The sequence below is a fragment of the Apteryx mantelli genome, chromosome 15 (genome assembly GCF_036417845.1).
Source record: "Apteryx mantelli isolate bAptMan1 chromosome 15, bAptMan1.hap1, whole genome shotgun sequence".
Lineage (NCBI taxonomy): Eukaryota > Metazoa > Chordata > Aves > Apterygiformes > Apterygidae > Apteryx > Apteryx mantelli.
This window is the reverse complement of record NC_089992.1, coordinates 7,491,819-7,512,895: the sequence shown is the minus strand read 5'-3', so window position 1 is coordinate 7,512,895 and position 21,077 is coordinate 7,491,819. Positions and strand designations below refer to the sequence as shown.

General features: G+C 45.4%; 1 protein-coding gene across 4 annotated transcripts in view; it reads left to right on the top strand.

The window, feature by feature from the left end:
• CHD2 (chromodomain helicase DNA binding protein 2) overlaps nucleotides 1-20,386 on the top strand; it is a 61,777-nt gene extending 41,391 nt beyond the window's left edge. For 3 of the 4 annotated variants that reach the window (XM_067305589.1, XM_067305591.1, XM_067305592.1), the window contains 16 exons: nucleotides 587-679; nucleotides 1,151-1,324; nucleotides 2,265-2,440; nucleotides 4,033-4,074; nucleotides 5,164-5,303; nucleotides 6,071-6,209; nucleotides 6,352-6,502; nucleotides 7,813-7,935; nucleotides 8,799-8,927; nucleotides 9,669-9,809; nucleotides 10,972-11,106; nucleotides 12,469-12,647; nucleotides 13,836-13,935; nucleotides 14,698-14,917; nucleotides 15,378-15,627; nucleotides 16,456-20,386. In XM_067305589.1, the coding sequence (XP_067161690.1) occupies nucleotides 587-679; nucleotides 1,151-1,324; nucleotides 2,265-2,440; nucleotides 4,033-4,074; nucleotides 5,164-5,303; nucleotides 6,071-6,209; nucleotides 6,352-6,502; nucleotides 7,813-7,935; nucleotides 8,799-8,927; nucleotides 9,669-9,809; nucleotides 10,972-11,106; nucleotides 12,469-12,647; nucleotides 13,836-13,935; nucleotides 14,698-14,917; nucleotides 15,378-15,627; nucleotides 16,456-16,789 (2,526 nt within the window). In that variant the 3' untranslated portion in view covers nucleotides 16,790-20,386. The remainder of the gene's footprint in view (nucleotides 1-586; nucleotides 680-1,150; nucleotides 1,325-2,264; nucleotides 2,441-4,032; nucleotides 4,075-5,163; nucleotides 5,304-6,070; nucleotides 6,210-6,351; nucleotides 6,503-7,812; nucleotides 7,936-8,798; nucleotides 8,928-9,668; nucleotides 9,810-10,971; nucleotides 11,107-12,468; nucleotides 12,648-13,835; nucleotides 13,936-14,697; nucleotides 14,918-15,377; nucleotides 15,628-16,455) is intronic. The other variant, XM_067305590.1, reaches the window with a different exon arrangement.
• The last annotated feature ends 691 nt before the right edge of the window (nucleotides 20,387-21,077 follow it).

Here is a 21,077-nt window from a genome sequence, read left to right as displayed (position 1 = left end):
CTCTTGCTGCAGGTTAAATAGTAAATGTCACCAAGAGAGTCCCTTGAACTGATCCCTCTAGGATTCATTAGCTAGTTATAGCATGGCCAGTTGAAAGCTCTTCTCCCTGCCTCCTCTGAACACTGCTTCATCATCCCTTTTTTTGGTTGTTCTCCTAGAGATGCAGGAGTCAGCACAGTTGAAGTTGAATAGGTCGCTGTCTCCTGCCTCAGTGCAGTGTTGCTTGATGGTTTATTATTGAGTGCTTTGAATGAACTCTCTTAACGGCCCAAGTAGCAGAGCTTCCCCTGAGGGAAACAATACACAGTTAATACATCTCACTGTCTGGAAATTATTCCTGCTGCTCAGCCGTGATGTTCCTTTTCTTGTAACCTATCACCCTTATTTATACCCTCTTGTACCACTTGAGATAGTTCATCCCTGCCTTGGTGATGACACTCTGCAGATATTTGCGCTCCTTTACTTAGCTTATATCAGTGTAATGCATATTTAGCTATCATGCCCCACAAGTCCTTTCTTGAAACCTCCTATTTCTTCCTGCACTTGGCGCCCTCCGGCTTTATCATTCTTTCTTTCTGACTGTTAGGAGATGGACATTGATGAGATTTTGCGTCTGGCTGAAACACGAGAGAATGAGGTGTCCACCAGTGCCACCGATGAGCTCCTCTCACAGTTCAAGGTACAGAGCCTTGGTCCATAGTGGGGTGTGGGAACGTGGCAGTCCAGAGCACTCCCCACATCTTGCCACAGAGGTATGGTTGGTGACGGACAGGGCAAATCAGGCCAGATAAGAGGTGATCTGCACAAAGCAGCTTTTTGAGGAGTTATGTCCTTTTGGTAGATATTCGTTTGATTGTAAGTGGTCTTGAAAGCTGTGAATAAAATATGGGCCTTACCAAATTTGGAAACAAAAACAGTAACTTAGAAGGGCTTAGCAGTACTTCTTAAACTGCACGTACTTCCTCAGGAGCTGTTAGCCCAAAGACATGGCAAGGAACCAGGAATGGATTGACACAGAGTTCAATTATAAAGTAATTATGGAAATGTTGGCAAAATTCCTGTGGGGAAGAAGCTGAGGCTTAGCTGACAGCTCTGGGGTATTCCTGCCAGGGAAGAGAATTTCTAAAAGTGTTCTTTTTACTTATAAAAGGTGGCCAACTTTGCAACCATGGAGGAGGAAGAGACAGAGCTGGATGAGAGGTCCCAGAAGGACTGGGATGATATCATTCCAGAGGAGCAGAGGAAGAAGGTGGAGGAAGAAGAAAGGCAGAAAGAATTGGAGGAAATCTACATGCTGCCTAGGATCCGGAGCTCGACTAAAAAGGTAGAGCCCGTTTTGAGGAGCTGACAGGCAGGAGGTGAGAGCTGGCAAAGGCAGTACTCGAGGGAAGCATTCTTGCCATCTAAGTGCTGCTTTCCCTCCTCCAAAATTGGTTCGGAATAAAGCACAGAGGTAGCATGTTGGTCTCTTACTGGCATCGTACATTGGCCTGTGGTCTGTAATGCAGCATAAGGGCACATGTTGGATTTGGCACAACTCATCTTGTGTTAACAGACAAAATAAAGAGAACCTGTAGTGAGCACAGGACCAAATACCCAACTGCATAATGCAGATCTTACTGCAGTTTGTGCTCTCTTATGGCTGTTTCTCTCCTTTGACTCTGTGGCTCCCTGGGCTGTTTTTGCCTAAACCTGGCTCTTGCAGGCAAAAGAGAGAATGTCTTTCCAAGTTCATTTTTTAACTGATATCATCTACCTAAATCCAACAGAAATCAGAATGTGCAAGGAAACTGCCGAAACATGGGACTTTGAAGGGCAGTTCCCTGTTTGTGATAAGCTATGAAAAAACATTAAAGTGAAAACTAGAGAGAAGGAGGATATTTCATATCTCATCATTCCAGATTCACTTCTGGTTTTCAGACATCCCAGATATCAAGGAGCTTAAGCAAATGTGGAACAAAACCATGGAAAATCAGTGTGTTTTGATGTGTCTTATACCTTAGTAAAGCAAAACACGATTGTGAAACTGCTGGCTGGAAGGCTGTAAAGGGAGGATGGCCAACTGCACTGGAGCCTTAGTTGGCCAGAAACTGCAAATGTCTCCAGCCTCTCTGGGTGGGTGACATGGGCCTCTGCATCTTCAGGAAGAGATGCCAAGGTGTTTTACAGAGTCTTAACATCAAATAGTACCAGTGCATGGGAGGGATGGAAAGTGCTGGCAGATTAGCATTCGTTACTTACTGCTGTCTTTCTGGTACATATAGGCTCAGACAAATGACAGCGAATCAGATGCAGAAACTAAGAGAAGGCTTCAGAGATCGTCTGGATCAGAAAGCGAGACTGACGATACCGATGATGAGAAGAGGCCAAAGCGCAGGGGGCGCCCACGAAGTGTTAGGAAGGATACTGTGGAAGGATTTACTGATGCTGAAATCAGGAGGTGAGTGCCAAGTGCAGGAGACTGTTCAGAAAACAAATTTAGAAGTCCCATGCAGGTGGAGAAAACCTCAGATTAATCTAGGAGGTGTTCAACTATAAACACATCAGTGGCTTTGGTGAAGCTGGTTCACTGGGACAGCTTCTCTTGTTCAGAGTTAACTGCTTGGGGCCATTTTCTCCCAAAGCATTTTTTCTTGGTGAATTGCTCAGTGAATCTTGCAGGTGTTGTTGAGACCATTTCTAAACAGAGGGGGAGGAGAGGTAATGTTTCTTCTGCACATCTGTATAATTCATTTTGCTACCAGCTGATGACCTTGACATTCAGGTCTGTGCAAAATGAACTGGATTGTCTTTAGTCAGGCTGCAGTGAGACTGGTTCCTTCCTAAAATTAATCCGTGCTGTAACTACCCTTACTGGGCTGAGTGGGTTGAGCTAATTCCATATTATACATGAGAGATCTGAGCTGCCATGAGATACAGAGCTGGAGAAGCCAAGGAGTTTGGCCTGCCTGATATTTTTCTGGCAATAGTCCTGTTGATTTAACTTAAGTGAAAGGCAGGCTCTATCTGGCAATATAACCCCATGAGAAGAAGTGGTCCAGTTGATAGAATAGTAATGTATCCTCTTCTGCACTGTGTCCCTCAAGTCAGTTGGGGGGCAGCATTGTTTTCTTCTCGTATCTTCTAATCCCTGAGCCTTTCCCAAAGGTCTTTGTCTTACGGCTCTGCCCAGAGGTTCAGCCAAGGATGGGAAAGGGGGCTGTGTGAGTTTTCCTTGATTCTCTCTTCATCTTTGAGCTGATGTATTTTTAAATAGAAGATTGTCAGACTTCTCACATTGTGGTGGCTGCCCCATATCCAGCCCTTAAACCATAGGGAAGGAAGATGTTGCACTGTGAACTATAACAAACATGTAGGTTATTGTACACTAGCAGAAGGAGGCTGAAATAGCACAAGATGAAAAAAAGAAGGGGAAGAATTAATACTTGATTAAAAATAATCTGTAGTTGAAGCCATTTGGTCTACTCCCAATGTAAGACATTGTTCAGTTGCAACAAAGGTGTCTGACTCTTGCCCTAAAGCTGTGTTTTAGCCATGGCAGTGATTTTCACAATAAAAAATAAGACTTAAAAATAAATACCACTCCTTGCCTGCAAACCTCTGTGACAGATTGCTCTGTGTTTGGCTCTTCTGTGATGGGCTGTTAGACTTACAGCCTGAGTGTTAAAATTACTAATGACATTGATTTAATACTACTTTTCTCCTTGGAAAAATGAAGTTAATAGTTACCAATATGGTGTGAGCCAAGACTTTCTTTCATTTTTTTACACTAAAAATATGACTCTCTTTTCTCACCTGACAGACCTCCAACATTCACAATAATATTGTGTTCTTCTCCAGCAGAAGTCACAAAACTCTTTGTGGGGGTTAATGAATTAAGCTTTCCAGTCCTGAGTGATTCTTAGCTAATCAGTCTGTAATGCCAGGTTGATAACAGGGCAGGCTGTAATTAATATGTTCAAGTGTGTTTGTGATACTGAACCCACTTTTTTACAGCCGTTGCTTTGGTTTTTGTTTTTGTTTTTCACTTAGGTTTATCAAGGCTTATAAGAAGTTTGGACTGCCTCTTGAACGGTAAGTCCCAACGTGGCTCCGGAGGGTTATCACAGGGGATGTTGTGTTTCAAAGCACTGCAGTGCACACACTGCTGTGGGTGTTTGACGCAAACTCCCCAAACAGCACAAAGCTGTTTTCTATCGTACAGTCAGTGAAAGGACCTCTGCCCTGAAAACACAAGTAATGCCCAGGCGGGGCTGGAAAGCGGTAGCCCTTACTGAGGTCTCTGAGCTGAGGCTGCAGTCCCTGCGTAGGTGGTCTGAGAAATGACCTTGTTTTCTCAGCTGGTTGTGCTCTTCTGTTAGGGAACACAAGGCTTGGGCATGGGCTTTGGCATGACTAGTTTCAGTCAAGCTAGAAGGACAGCGGATGTTAGCTTTTGACCATTATTAAATGGAGTTAATACAGAACTGGGAAGGCATAAAGGAACACTGGGCAGTTGGAGCGAGAGCCACTTGCTCCCAAGACAGACAGTTTACACCTTTGCTTTAACAGCAGAAAATCCAAAGGGTTGGATCTGTTGTGCTACCCCTACACTGTACTGCAGTTGTTAGGCCACAGAACAAACTAAAACTGTCTTGTTTCCTGCCCTCCCTCCAGTCACGCAGGCTTCTTACGTTCGTACGTATACTGCATGTCCGCAGCTCAGGCTGGTGGTTGAGTGCAGTAAAAGTGCAGCTGGGGCTTACACATCCCTGCAAGTCTGTGACAGGCAATGCTGGGGCTTTCTGAGAAGCACTGCACAGCCACGCAGCAGTGCTGTAAAAGGAGGTGGAACACAGTGTCTGCCTGTCCACTGCGCAAGAAGTGCACACTTTGCCCTGTATTAAGAGGCTGTGCTGTCCCAGGTTTTCTTTACCTGCAGTCTTGGAGTCCGCACTTGAGCATGGTCTTGTATCCATGCAGAGTAGGTACCCGGGGAGTTTGGGTGCGAGTGAATTCTGCCCACAGCAGGCAATGAGGTGGAGAGCTGTGGTTCAGCACAGTATGCAGTGTGCAGTGCAGAACTGATTATTAAAAGCTATGAAATGATTGCTCAGGGAGTGTCTGGGCAGAGATGTGGTATATCAAGTACAAAACTTCCAATTCTTTTTTCCCCTGGCCCAGGCTGGAATGTATTGCCCGGGATGCCGAGTTGGTGGATAAGTCTGTAGCTGATTTGAAACGGTTAGGGGAACTCATCCACAACAGCTGTGTGTCAGCAATGCAAGAATACGAGGAGCAGCTGAAAGAAAATCCAGGTGAAGGTAAGCAAGAGTTGTGTGCTGCTGTTATAATGCTTCTGGGGGTGTTCCATAGAGCTGGTGAGACCATTCGCGTGCTGGACGGGGTGACATGCCACATGGCAACTTAAAGCCAAAGAACAAGCACACGCTTAAACCATCCCCTCTCTGCCAGATAGCTATCACCAACAGAGAGAAACCCTCAAGTCTTCTGCTCAAACGGGAGAGTGCCATCTCGGTGCATTAGTGTCTGCCAAACATGAGTTTTCTAGGGGAGAGGCTGAAGCCACCAGCTTGTTTAATGCCACAAGGCAACCAGAACATATTTTCACTGCTTCTGGGACTGGGAATCAAACAGGTGCTCTGTACTCCGTGGTAGAGCAGGGTCCACAATTAACAGTCCTCTGAGCTGTTGCTGTCAGCTACTCTATATACGACTGCTTTGTGCTGTAGGTTTCTAGGAAGCAGCATGGTTTGGAGATGTAGAGGTCTGCACTGGATTTCCAGCTGCGTCTCTGCCTGTTGTAGCTGAACAAAATTACTGAAGCAACAGCTCCAGTGTACTTAGATGTATTTTTATGAAAATGATCCTAGGAGTGTTCAGACTGCAGAACTAAACAACTTAGTGAAAGATAACTCACTTTTTGGACCCACCTTAGCAGACAGGCTTATATTTACATAAGAGATAAGAGATTATGGGCAAGGTGTTGATCTCTGCGTCTCTAGACTTTTTCCCAGAGACCCTTCGTTCTGTAAGAGTGCTCTAAGTTGGCATGCTTGTTGTTGAACAGGGAAAGGACCTGGGAAAAGAAGAGGTCCTACTATCAAGATTTCTGGTGTCCAAGTCAATGTGAAATCCATCATCCAGCACGAAGAGGAGTTTGAAATGCTTCATAAATCCATCCCCACAGACCCAGAGGAAAGGAAGAAGTGAGTTTGCATGGCTAAGCAGGCAATGCAGAAAGAGGCTCAGGGAATCTGGATTTTGTGGTGGAAAGGGACTAGCCTAGATATGTGGATTTGCTTTACCCCCCGGAGCATTAAAAGTAGCTCATGTTTGAAATGCCTTCAGGTACCGCCTGACGTGCCGTGTCAAAGCTGCCCATTTTGATGTAGACTGGGGAGTGGAGGAGGATTCTCGCTTGTTAGTGGGAATTTACGAGCATGGTTATGGAAACTGGGAGCTAATTAAAACAGATCCGGAATTGAAGTTATCTGATAAGGTAGGTTGCTTTGCATGTTGCTTGCATTGGGTCCATGACAGTGTTCATAGAGAACATGTTTGATTTGTCCCAGAACCAGATGTTTATGTTTGTAATACTCCAAAAATAATAATAAATAGTAACGAGGAAAACAGTGACCTCTGTGGAATGCTGCATGCTTGATGGAAAGCAGAGTTATGTTATTTGATTGGCAGTAAATTTTCTCTGAATAGTACCATATGAACCACACTGAAATGATACAGGAGGAAAATGGTAATGCTGACATATGTGGTTACGTGCACAGTACAGAGGGTGCATGGCATAATCATGACTTGATGTTTCCTTGAGCATCTCACAAGAACTTGAGTTTGAATCTCTGTGTGAAAAGAATTTTTCACAGATTTGACACTGCTTATGTCACGATTGGTCTGTGTTAACTCTGAGGGTATAGTTACATGAATGTTTGGCTAGGGCAGCAAAGCCAGCTGGAAAGCCTCCATTTAGTTCCTCTGTCCCTCAGCCGTTCCCATAAGAACTGTTTATGGGGGCCATGTTGAAGTGATCCAGGTTAAAAATAAGCTACCAGCTGTTGTGTCAGCACAGTGGAAGGACAGTGGACTTGCAGCATAGGGTTGGGGAACATCGTGGCTCTTTAAAAATCAGCTTTGCTGCCGACACACTGCATTCCCATGACATCCCTTCTAGTGTTTTTAGAAAAGATCAGACTGTGGCTGAGAGCCTTCCGACATGAAGTTCAGAAAGGCCTTTTACAATGGAAACAGTTGCCTGAGACACACCACCAAATTTCCAATAAACTATGAAGGTACCCGTAGGTGACAAGCTGAGAAACCCTTCACAGAATGGCAGCCTTGCAGCCTTGTTTTCCGATAAACGTTCTCTGGCTGTATCATTACTGTAGCAATGTCTCAGACTACCAGAGGAGACCAGCCTGCTGTGACAAGGCTGTCAAACAAATCTGGTATGTCAAGATGGAGAGTGAACTCAGTTTTGCAATGCAAGCTCCCAATATTTAGCAATTTTTTTTTTCTTTTTGCATGCTTACTAGAAGCCATGGGGTCCTTTCACTTCTACAAAAGCCCAAGGGTAGGGATCCTTGCAGTTGCTAGGAGCTTTCCTTATGGCTAAGACAAGCAGAGTCTCTGTGGGATCTCCTCAGGCCTGGAAGAAATGCTTAAGCCTTCCTGTTTCCCCAGAAGGTGCAGCATCTCCAGCCCTTTGCTGGCCTGGAAGGACTGCTGTTAATGTGTATCTCCTCCTGTTGAGGTTTGATAGGTGCATGTAGGTGTATTTTTTTTTTTTCTTTATCAAAGATCCTACCTGTTGAGACAGATAAGAAACCTCAGGGAAAGCAGCTCCAGACCCGGGTTGATTATCTACTGAAACTGCTGAAGAAAGATCTGGACAAGAAAGAAAACATGAAAGATGGGGAAGAGGTGAGGACATGGCTACTTGATTCTGGGGATTTCAGGATAAGTGGTTGGTTGATGGTGGGAGGTGGGACAGGCTGTATTCCCAGCTCATTGAATAACTTCTGCACGAAAGACTGTGGATTTGTCTGTTGTCTGATCACACTGTGATACTGAAGTGATAATTGGTAGAGGACAGATATCACTACACTAACTGATGGACTTCAGTGTGACTCTCTAATCTTAAATTAAATTTTCTGCTTTGACACTCAGAAACTAAGACTGTGCGAGCTCAGTGTGCTTTATGTACAAACCACTGTGGGAAAACAGGGGATGGTCATGCCTGTTTATCAAGCTATTTTTGAGCAGTGGCTACCACCGCAATTTTAAAAAGGTTTTAAAAAATGATGGAATAAACAAAGCTGGGTGCTGACTACTCTCTCAGTCCCCAACAAGGGGCACTTCGAGCTTTAGAGACAGGGCATAACTTGACCTGGAATATATTTTTGAATATATTCTATCTTCTGTTTCTCCCACTTGGAAGTTGCCCCATTATGCGTTCTGTTAAATATCCATGAAATACCTGGTGACAGTGGGAATCAGGTAGCTTTCTGCCCTGTCACCTCAGTGTCGTCATTTTGTATGCACCAGTTTGTAAATGTTTGGGATATTCCCTTGGCCCCTCATATCTCACAGGCAGGTCCTCTTTCTGGCTGAAATTTGATCATCTAATTTCGTGTGTGACCCACTAGGCTTCCCTGGGGCTCTTCAGGCTTCCTGCCACCCTGCAGGACCTGCAGCTGTTCATGAAGTGTTGATGAGATGGGGTACATCTCCAGGAAGCAGCTACAGCTCTTTGCTTGCTCTGACTTGTTCTGTGTTTTCTTCAGGGCAAGCTGAAGAAGAGGAAACCACGGGTAAAGAAAGAGAACAAGGCTCCCAAAGTCAAAGATGAGCATGGGAACGAACTCTCCTCTCCTCGACATTCAGACAACCAGTCAGAAGAGGGTGAAGTCAAGGTGAGTAGACTTGGTGGATAGCGACTTTGGGGGGTTTCTTTGGTCTACGTTGTTGCTGCAGAAACTCAGCTTGAAAAGCATCTGTTGCAAATGCCCTGTAGATTCAGGAGGAGCTACAGAGTACATTCCCACAAGAGCTTGGCAAACTCACAGGAGCATATATTCAGCTGTTGGGCTGAGAGGAACCTTCTTCACCCACTCTTTTGAGTTAGCGCCTTAAATGTTTTTGGTGGATCCTAGAATAGCCACACACATCTGTATATTGGCTTGGAGGAAAGATTGTCTTAGGGTAAAGTCTTTTGGCCTTATAAAGGAGAGAAAAAATTGTTTCCCTCTCCTTTTCAGTACGTCAGCCAGTGGTGAAGCTGGAGTTTACCAAGGTCATGCTGTTGCTTAGAAAAGCTTCTCTCTCTGAGTGGTTTGGCTTATAGACTAAGGCTTTTTGTTCATGCTCTGATCAGTATCTACCTTACGGGTAGTTACTGAGCATTCTCCAGTGCAGCTGGAATAGGAAAGCAGTGCTTATCTGGAGTTTGCCAGTTAGTTACGGATTGGGGCTGCTCTAATTTTTATGCCCTTCTGTTAAGGGTTGGGTGGATGGGCTTGCTGTCTGATCAGTAGGTATGCAGACAAATTTGGATGGACCTCAAAAATCATCTGCTTTTCATGGATGCAAGTTTTATGGGAGAAGGTGTATGTGAGGAGAGAGACTCCAACTTTGTGCTGTGACTGCTTTTCTAGGAGGATGGCTTGGAAAAGAGCCCAGTGAAAAAGAAACAGAAGAAGAAAGAGAACAAAGAGAACAAGGAAAAACAGACAACCACTAAGAAAGAAAAGGAAAGTGATAAAGAGAAAAAGAAGACAAAAGACAAGAAAGAAAAGGTAGGTGATATTCTCATAAGTAGTCTGAGACATAGGAAAGTCTCTGATCAGAGGGGCAAGCCAGGAGACTTGTGATTTATTAAAGGCCCTGTGAGAAGAGGCAGCAGTGAAGCACTGTGGGGTGAGGTATTATCCCTTTTCCAGGTCTCCTGAATTTCTTAGTGTGAAGAAAAGGCAATGTGTCTTAAAGCTTGTGGAATGAGAGAAGAAAGGGATAGGAGATTTATCAGACTGCCTTTAAAATACAGCTGTCCCTGTGGCAGTAATATGACAGAATAGCTGATATTAAGGAAGAAAGGGAGAAGAGCCTGGAGTGCTCAGTTCAAAGTGATGTTCAGCTGTGATTCATTATGGAGTTGGCAGCTGCTTGTCTGTGTTCCCCTCTAATTTAAATTCACCTAGAATAACCCAACTACCTAAACTATTAGGACTATGAGTTGTCATTGTGGCCGTTGAGGACTCAACAGAATGAATGTTTCAACACCAATGCTATGTTTTGGACTAAAATGCCCCTTGAATTTTGGGTACAGTTGCCCTTAGGCTGGGTTCAAACTGGGAGAGAAGCAGGAGGCTCTATAATAATTACCTGAAGTACCTGTCCAAAGAACAGGTATATACTGTATGCCCAGTGTGTTTTGACATTGAGGTCATAAGTACAAACCAAGCTTTATTTCATATGTAGGGGAAAGATTGCTTTCTAATGATTTTTGCCCTGACTCTAAAGGACTTTGACCATAGATAAGTCATATAGGTCAAAATTTACACTTATCAGGCCATGATTTGAGGTTGCTTTCCAGAGGGTCTGAAGACTAGTGATGTCACATGCAGTTGCAGGTGCTCTGAGTGCTGTCCTTTGCAAGGGACATATATTCTTTAGCCTAAATTCTCTTCCAAGTCCTCAAAGTTGTTTTTTCTCTGTGTAAGTATAAGAATCATATTAATGTCCAAAATGTTGGCTCTGACTTCTCTGTGTTCCCTCGGGGATGACATAAAGCTAAACAGAGGCATTACAGCAAAACAGTTTGAGATCTTGGGAGGAAAGCTGCAGAAGCAGTGCCCAGGATTTAACAACTGCCAGTAACAATAGTGTGAAGGTTATTGGATCGCTTGGTGTCCTGCAATCTGGCTCATCCTGTGATGCGTATAATTTGTCCTTTTAAAGCCTAAAGGTGGTGAAACCAAATCTGGAAGTAAAGGGAAGAGATCTCAAGGTCCCGTCCACATTACAGCAGGGAGTGAACCGATCCCCATTGGAGAAGATGAGGATGATGATCTGGACCAAGAAACATTCAGCATAGTGAGTATTTCCCTGGGGAGGCAGGGAGATAGTAGCAGAGAACGCCAGCAAGGTAGCCAGAGTTTACTTGCACATTATTCGAGGCCATGTGTAAGTGCACAGCACTAATCCATACATCCTCTTCTGGCAGGAAGAGAGCCCTTCCTTGTGCCCTGCTGTGATTCCCTCTGGCCAGTCAAAGATCATCACAAAAAAACCCTACGCAAGAGTTGCTCACCAGACTCCTCTGTGTCAACCGGCTGGCTACTGTCAATGGCACCTCAACTGGAAGAAATATCAAAGCTCTTCCAGCCCCTAATTTCACAAATCAATTGCACTGTTAAAGGGTTTGAATAACTCTCTTCAAAATTTTGCCTTGCGTTAGAGCACACATTCATCCCCTCCCTCTGCCAGGGATGCAGGGGAGGGCAGCATGCCAACACAACATGCTGAAGGGCTCTCTGCCTTGAGCTGATAATTTCCTACTGCTCATTTGACAACCCTGTGTTAAAGATGACCCTGTACCCTTTTGTGGGAGTCTCTCTCCCACAGCAGCCATGGAGCTACTGGGACCATGCTAGGCAAGGGAACACAGGAGGATTCCTGAGGGTGACCTTGTATGGCTGTAGTTGTTATGGAGTTGTAAGAACTTCCCTAGCTGTGTAAATGCTCCTGCAACAAACATTTCTGCACGGCTTGTTGTGAAAATAGCCTTTTAGTAGAAGTTGTCACGATAGACTCTTCTCAGCCTGACTTGCAGAGGGAAGGACAGAAGGCTCAATCTCGTCAGTTTTAAAAAACAGTACTGTAATTTGAAATTTAGGACCTACATGTTCTGTGTTATCTCTGTCTGCTTTTTTTCTTTAATTTTCCCTCTGGGAATGAAAGACCTAGTCAGGCAGTAGACACGTCTGATTTACTGTCTGTGTGAAGTGTTGATGCACATAGAAAAAGATGGTGCTTTCGTCTCATGTCTCCCAGTTTCAGTAAAAGCAGTAGATTAAAACAAACACAGATTTGGATGGACAGGGAGGTTATTGAGTGACCACTCATTCAGCTGGGGCTGTTCAGCATGTAAATGCTCAGTTACGCTTCCTTGCCTGCTATGGCAAGCAGGCTGTGTGCGTTTACTATTTGTGAAGCAAATCATTCACCTCTAAAAAGAGGGCAGGGGAGATGGGGAGACTCTCATCTCTTCTGAGTTTTATGTACCATGTCTAACAAATTGCTGTTTTCACAGCTGATTTCTCCTTGCCTAACAGTCAGATAAAGCTAATACCTCGTGCTAATGAGCTTTTTCAAGCTCTGTCTGGTTAATAAGAGAACAGAGTGTAGAGCCCTTTGCCAAATGAATCACCTTCTGCTCTCTGTTGCTTGTTCAAGTGCAAGGAAAGGATGAGACCGGTGAAGAAAGCATTGAAGCAACTAGATAAGCCTGATAAGGGACTGACGGTTCAAGAACAGCTGGAGCACACACGCAACTGCCTCCTAAAAATTGGGGACCGCATCTCTGAGTGCCTTAAAGCTTACACTGACCAGGATCATATCAAGCTATGGAGAAGGTGAGGGATTATTTTGTTTTCTTTGACTGGTTTGTGATATTTTAAAATTGTACTCAAAGGCTGCTGGGTTTTACGTGGTAAGTGTGCTATTTTGCTCTTATTAACATGTTCTTGTGCAAGTAGTGTTGCACTCCCTAGCCCACTCAATCCTTGACCAGTCTCAGACAAGGGCTTTGTCTGCATCAGCATGTTGTGCTGATTTCGCTTAAATTCATTTCAATTAGTTTAGTTCAACCAGCGCAAAACCCTTTATTTTACTCTGATAAGCTCGGTTCAAAAGATCCTGGAACATCCTCTCCTGAACTGGAAGGAGAAAGTTTTCCGCTGAGGGTAGAACTGATTTGATGTTGGTTGGAAAGCAGGCCTTTAAATGGTTCAGCCCCTGTGTAGACAAAGTACTGGGCACTTCTGCGTGTTCAGAGCTGGGAAGAGATCTCTGAACCATGGACTAGCCATTGGCATGATCCTGCACATCGTGCGGGAGAGCAAGCGGAGATGGGAAGCTGAAAGCTGCCCTGCTTAGTGATTAGACAAAGTAAGAAAACGTGTCAGTGGTGAAGAGGCTATTGGATTTTAAGTCTTCCCAGTGTAACAATCAAAGGTTGACTTAGCTGCAGGCCCTTTCTCTTTAGCATGCTGTTGTTTTTTGTCTTGACAGTTTCCCATATGGGATGAAGGGCGTCCATCTCCTCCACTCTCCTCTTTACAGCCCCTACTGTTTTGCAGGCACTTAGGAGTCATCATAGTGTAAAGCCTCAGAATGTTTTAGAGAAAAGGCAACTTTCTAGTTGAGCTGCCAAACTGTACATAAGAGTCCTGGGCTTGATTCTCAGCTCGGTCAGAGACTGACTGTGAGACCTTATGTACTGTTTCTATCCGTTGGTTCCAGTCAGTAAAGTATAGGGGATAATTTCCTTTTTCCCATCCTTGGTCTTATCTGTATGGTCTGAGCATTTCAGGGCTGGGACTCTCTTGCGCTCTGTGTTGGAATGGGAGGGACCTCTGGGTAGGAATCTAACCATGGGAAGTTCTGCTTCCACCCAAGGAGTGGCAACACAGTGGTTTGGGTAGGTACAGCTAGGTCATCTGCTGGAGGAACTTTACCAACTGTTTTTAGAAGACCAGTGAGGAAGATGGCAGTTAAAATGCTCATTTAGCAATTAACAGAAAATGTTAATGTCCTTCCAGGAACCTATGGATATTTGTGTCAAAGTTCACAGAATTTGATGCCAGAAAACTGCACAAACTCTACAAGATGGCTCATAAGAAAAGATCGCAGGAAGAGGAGGTGAGATGTGATGCATGTTCCCTTAGTGAGGTAGAAATCATGAAGAGCAGAGTTTTTTTCTGCTCTTCTCTGCCCTAGCTTTGCTGGTGGGATTTGTGTTATTGCAGTTGCTCCTTGCTCTGGTCCCAAAAGGACTCTGTGAATTTGACAACCTACTTGTAAAGACCTATTTTCCCCTGAGAAGTTCATTAGCACTGCTCTGACCCTATGCTTTGCAGGGCAGATTTTAATGCTCTCTTTAAAACTTGTTACGCTTGAAATGTCAATACCTACTGTCTCTTTATCATGGGTTTTCTTTATTGTCATTGGCACGCTGTAATTGTCTTAAAATCCAAACAACCCTGGTTGTTTTTACCTCTTCTTTTATGTGGAATTTCTCCTCTCTCACCTAAAGACACTGGTCACCTTTGTTACTTTGCCCTGGCTATTTTGACCAAGAAAAAGCATTGCTTGGTGTGACACATCATGTTGAGTTGACCACGAGAGTGAAAAGGCTGGGGGTGCTGCCCTGTAGAGATAGGATATAGAGGTAGACCTGTGGGGGCAAAATTCTGCTTGTCCTCCCCTACACACTTGCACCATGGCCATTGGTTTCACACTTGGGCAGAGTTAATTCACAAAACTTTCATGAAGAAGCAGGTGGCCCACAGTGCAGGGAATGTCCAGACAAATCCAGAGCCTGAGAGATGAGGCCATTGCTCACATAGTCTGAATCTTTTGCTGGAAAAGCGGTTGAGCTGTAACACTCTCCCTTGCGCCTAGCAGGAGCAGAAGAAGAAAGAGGACATGTCTGGCATGAAGAAGCCGTTCCGCCCAGAGCCATCAGGCTCCAGCCGCGATTCTGTGATGTCTCAGTCTCACGTGCCTCACAATCCTCATTCCCAGAAGCTCCACATGCCCCCTTCCCATGCCCAGCAGCAAATGCACGGGCACCCGCGTGACAACTACGGCCATCCCAACAAGAGACATTTCAGCAACACAGGTGAGTCCTGCACTGGGAAACTGGAGAAAACTATCCCTCCTAACCTAATGGCTGTTTGCTTCTGGACACAAATCTTCCAGGACTTGGGTCTGGTCAGGTTTAAAAACATAGGTCTCTTGTTGGAGAGGATGGAGTATAACAAGATAATGGGACAGAACATATATTTTCACTTTACTTATTGCTGGACTGGAAAACATGATGATGCAGCGATGAAAGAGTATAAGAACAGGACAGAAAAAGATTGGCTAGAATAATGATAAAGAAATTGAAAGAATAAAATTGGGTCCACATAGTTAAGGGAGGAGAAAGCTAAAGGGACGCAGTAATAGTCGTGAAATTTGTAAAAGGTGCTGCAGACAGGGAGATGGTAAACTGCTCTTATTTCTTTGAGAGTTCAGCAAAGAAGTAACGGACTTAAATGAAGTACAAAAGACTGTCATCTGTGCTTTCCTCATTGCAGACCGAGGAGACTGGCAGAGGGATCGAAAGTTCAACTATGGCGGCAACAGCAACCAGGTGTGGGGTGGGGAGCGGCATCACCAGTATGAACAGCACTGGTACAAAGACCACCACTATGGGGATCGGCGATCTCGCGGAGAGCCCCATCGAAGCTCTGGGAACTACAGACCAAATAACCTCTCCCGCAAGAGGCCCTATGAACAGTACAACAGTGACCGAGACCACAGAGGCCACCGAGATTATTATGACAGGTAATTCTTCGTTTATCTCAAAAAACCTGGGAGGAGTTTGCAGCAATGCCCCCAGCCACAGTGGACAGGCTTTCCTTGGGGCAGGCAGGTGGCAGAGGGAGATAGGCTGTGGATTCAGCATTGGGAGTTTGAGTCTCAGCCCAGAGTCACACAGCGAAAAACAAAAGTTCATTTGTTGTGTGAGGCCAACATAAGCAGCCCAGGGGTGCAGGAACTGGCCTGTCTTAGCCATGTTAGGCTAGTGGCCTGCCTGATGTTAGACCCTTTGACCCTTGTGAGTAGCAGTTCAGTGATACGTAGGATTATTGGTAGTAACGGTACCATTTGGGCTTGCCATTAAAGGCAAGGTCAGCTGAGTTTGCTTGCTGAGCTGAGTTTGTTCTTTTGGGCTGTCATTGACTGTCACTGGGCAAGGCTTTCATTTTGCTGTAGCATCTCATTGTTTCAGGCTTGGGCTGCAGCAAGATCCCATGTCCTTCTGTTAGATCTCAGCTAGGTGATGATGTTCTCCTTTCCTTGCAGTCCCAGCCAGGCACCATGACTTCGTGTTCCCTCCTTTGTGCTGTGTGCCAGCTACTCTGCTGGAAGGCACTTATGCATGCCACCCAGCAATGGATAAAGTGGTATGCAGCAACTAGATTAGCCTGATAGAGAGGTAAACAGGGAGGTTTGGTTTACTAGTAGTTTGTCAGCCTTTTTTAAGGCTATGAACTTGCTTAACTGCATTGTCCAGGGACAGAAATAGCCATCCTTTGCTCCCTCGGAACGGGAAGGACTATATGAGCACTACGGGGAACCGATCTCCATTCATTCATTTTCTCTCTCCAGGCACCATCATGATTCCAAGCGTCGACGATCCGATGAGTTCAGGCCTCAGAATTACCACCAGCCGGATTTCCGACGGATGTCTGATCACAGGCCACCCATGGGATACCATGGCCAAGGACCTTCGGACCATTACCGGTCCTTCCACACAGACAAATCGGGAGACTATAAACAGCCTCTCCCTCCACCTCACCCTGCAGTGTCGGACCCTCGCTCGCCCCCGTCTCAGAAATCCCCTCATGATTCCAAGTCACCCCTCGATCACCGGTCACCCCTGGATAGGTCGTTAGAACAGAAAAATAATCCAGATTATAACTGGAATGTACGGAAAACATAAAGTGACCAAGAGGGGGAAGTGTACATCCGAAATATTTGGTCTGATGCAACAGCGACTGGTTTCTCAAACCAGTAATCAGAAACTCTGAACATGCTGCTATCATCTTGGCGGGTCAAGGAGGATTTTGGGGGAGCAGGTGGAGGAGGGTTCTCCCTAGCTCTCAGTTCTGGTCTGGATTCCGGTTTCATTTCCCCCCTTCTCCAGTTGAACGTTGGAACCAGGCTTGCTGCCTGCTGGGAGGAACGGGTGACATCCTTTGCTTTGGTTTTGTTTTCCCTGGTCTGATGGACCCGAGTGAATTTTTCCCAGCCGCAGAGTTTCCCCAGAACAAAGAAGGCGGATTGATGCTGCTTAGATTGTGCAGATGGCTGTATGCCTGCTCTGACTTGATGTTATGTGACAGATGCTGCTTTGGAATTGGGGATAAACTGGTTGGGCTGGGCTTTGCATGTAACCAGCACAGGGCAATGGGAGGATATTTCCAAGGAGAGACAGGAGAGTCCTTCAAGAGACAAGCTTTTCCTGTTACAGGGTTTGGCTGAAAGGGGGGCTCAACATCTCTGCAGAGTGACTCCAAAGGAGTTGGACCCATGCTGGTGACAATCCATTGCTTTCCTGGCCACATTAGCATTTCTCATGTCTTTATCCATTTCAAGAAACTGGCTCTGCTTTGAGTGCCATTGTGTCCCCTGCAACAGAAGAGGTGCAGGGAGTCCTCCACCCACCTCCAGGGCTGGAACTGGGTGAATCTTGGCTCCAGGGGGCTTGAGATAGGTGAAGAAGAGACAGGCTTCCTTAGTCAAGGCTTAGCTCACTTCTAAGCAGTAGGAAAGGAACTGGGGTGAGAATAGTATTTCCCAGTGGATAAGGCTCAGGAATTCATAACAAAACTCCTCTCCTGACACTGGCAGCTTGGATGGTCCAGGAACTAATACAGACCATGCTGGCTGGAAGCAGCAAGGTACCAGGGCAAAAGATGGCTCTAGGCATTTGGGGATCCTGATGCTCCTAACCTCCCTGCCACTGAAATGCCCCAGTCTTTGTGCAAGCCATTTCTCTCTGTACTTCACAAAACAGTGATCACAAACCTTTACTGCAACCTAAGGGAGGGTAGAGCAGAGTTAAATAGGAATCCAGTGGACTGATCACTGTCCAGTGAATGGTTACCTCCCTGCCACCGTTTCAGCAAGCAGCAGTAACTCTGAATTGGTAAAGGTAGCTGCACTGAAAGATCTGACTCTCTAAACTGGAAATGTGCCTGAGGGCCTAACACCTAAGTGAAGAGAGGGAGAGGGAGGAGTTCAGGACTCTTGGTACTTAAAAATTCCTGGAGCAAATGTCTTAGGAACCCAATACAGGCAGAGGGAGAAGAATGGTTTGCAGTCCAGCTGAATGGACTTCAGAGCAAATATTCATCCAAGTATTAGAATCACAGTATATTATGAAGAATAATGTCCAGCCTAGAGACTGTAATACGGTGATAGTGGTTACAGCACCGATTGCTGTCCAGAAGTAGACTGGGTGATTTTTTAGGCTGTAGCTCTTCATTAATAAAGTCATATCCCTGGAGACTAAAAAGCAGCCGGGCTGCTCAGAGCATGGTGTCTGGGGATGCGTCTCGTCTCCTGGAGCTCAGTATTAAAGATCAGGCTGGTTCCACACTGCTCCTTTTGGTAGGGGGCAAATGTTGGGCCTCCTTCAAAGATGCCAGTGTATGACCCTAATAAGCTGTGATGTCCTTTCCCTGAAAGACAGAGAGGAGATGGGTGTTCAGGGCTGGCTTGCCTGTCTTGCAGCTGTTGTGCCTACTGCAGCTAGTACTTTGGAAGGCCTCACACAAATCAACACTAATAACCCCTGCGTCTCCCATCTGCTTGGTGCTGAAGGAGTTACGTTCCTTGAAATCCCTTGTGATCATGGTATGCTCACTCCATTCTGAGCCGACTGGTTTAACTGGGCACATGTCCCATTAAACCCTTCAAGAGAGCATCCATGATTTGCTGCACAACGGAGCAGTTGCACGATTGCCCATCATTGTGCCACAAGAAGACCTACGCCTGGCTGCATGTTTGCATTTTGCTCTCTCTAGCTGGGGTTTGCTTAACCCCCTGCTGTGATACTCATATGTCCCATCAATGAGAATTTTGACAAGCAGGAGGCCTCTTGGGGCCAATCTCAAGGTAGATGTAGAGAGACATCAGATCATGGCTCTGGGAGGCAAGGAAGTGTTCTGCTCCCTTTTTTTTCTTTTTTTTTTCTTCTTTTCTGAGCTTTCCACCAAACTTACCAGAAGCAGGGCAGTTTTGCCTCTGTAGAGGTGAAAGCATGCAGGCAGCAGTGCACTGCCCTGAAAAAGTGTTATACATGCATTTGTGCAGTAGTAGGAGAAGGCAAGTCTTCCATGGTCTCCGCTGGAGTTGAAGGGTGATAGGAGGAGTTGAGATAATGAGTTTCCGCTGTGTTTTTCACTAAGGTGTGTTGACAGGCACACCTGCTGCGGTGTTCAACAAAGAGGTCCTTTCTTTTCAGCGGTATTAGCTTTTAATGTGAACATGGAAGAAACCTCCTCACCCAGAGGGGCAAAGAGGAATTGCTCTTTTCATTCACATTCACAAAGCGGTGCTATCATGATGGAAAGTTTGTGCCATACAGTTGTAGCAAAAGGCAATACTGGCCAGACCAGTGTTATGGTTGGTGCAGGAAGACTTTGAACCCCAGCAAGAGGTATTTTCTATGTCTAGATTTGAGGGGTTCTACTTATCCTGGGTTCCAGGCATGAAATTGTTTGGGGCTTCCTTCTAGAAACCAGAGCAACACCAAAAGCTTTATCCATATCCGGTGAAGAGCTGCCCCTGCTGTCACGTTAGCTTGATACTAACCAGTCACATAGTTCTGTTCTCTCATGGTGAGCGGATCTTCACTGGGTTTGGCCTTAACCTGGAAAACTAGACAGGGGAGAAAGAGTCCTTCCCAAGCACACACCTGTGTTTTATGTCCCCTCAAAATAGGGACCATAACCAGATGTAGTCACTTGGATGTGAATGGGATTGGAGGGAACAGATCCACAGCTATAACCTTCACTACAGTGTTTGTGGCAACATCTGGTACAGCTGTTCTTTCCAAACCAGCTGCAGGATTCCTCTAGCCTCTTTGCAGGAAAAGTTGCAAGTAGCAACTTTCTGGGGGGGTTTTTGTTTTGTTTTGTTTTAAAAAATTTTTTTTTCAGCTTAGCCCTTTTGGAAATGGTGTAAAGTTATGAATTCACATGATGGAAGTCCTGCAGACTAAAAGCTGCTGCAGACAGGCGATGTGATGCCCAATTGAAGTGGATGCTTAACAGCTCTTTGAAGTCCTTATGAACAGTTTAAGTGATCCACACAAAAGTACTATTCTGCTTTCACCCATTTCCTCCTGACCTCCACCTCCCCACCGGGGAGAGAAGGACTCTTACTGTAAAATTGTGGACTTTTAAACCTGTTGACTAAAAACAGTAATTAATATTAATTTATATTTGTGAAAAAATGCCACTGTCCTAGTGATTTCTGATGTAAATATGTTGTTTATATAGTATGTATTAAATTTTCCTACATTGTAAAACTGCTGTACTTTTGATTCTTGTATATTAAAAAGTGTTACTGAGATTTTCAGAACCTCGCCAGCTTGATGTGCCTGGTGGTGTCCTATAGCCCTTTGATAAGCTGCAGCCAGGTTGGAAACTCGGTGCATGTATTGTAACCACAGAGTGAGTGCTTAAAACTGGAGATGTCATGGGATCTCAGGACCCATCTCCGTAGGATGAGTATATATACCCACTGAGGATGGGTATTTTCACCATGCAGTTCAAGGTCTCAACTCAAGTTCTTCTCAGCTGTTTTATATAATTACACAGCCTACAGTGATAAAGGGCTAATACAGACTTGAGAACTGCTTCAGAGAAGAATTTTCACCTGAGTGGGAGAAGCCATGCATTTCCTCCTTGATTGCAACCAAGATTTCACCAGGATGGGACTGACTTTTATAATATGTTTATCCAACACCCATCTTCTGGATCCCTGGGGTTGCTTAAACTTTTTGACACTTTCTTCAGAGAATTCCCTCTTCTCTGCGAGGACTGGCGTTCCCCACGTATCAGTGGAATTCTCTGCACGGTCCCCAGCCTCTTTGGGGCAGGGTATGCCTCTCTCCTCTCTCCCTGCGCCTGGGCAAGAGCAGCACATCAGCTCGGAGCTTCGCGGGCTGTTAGACGAGGAGCGAACGCATCCTACGTGCCCAGCACAGCAGCCTGCGA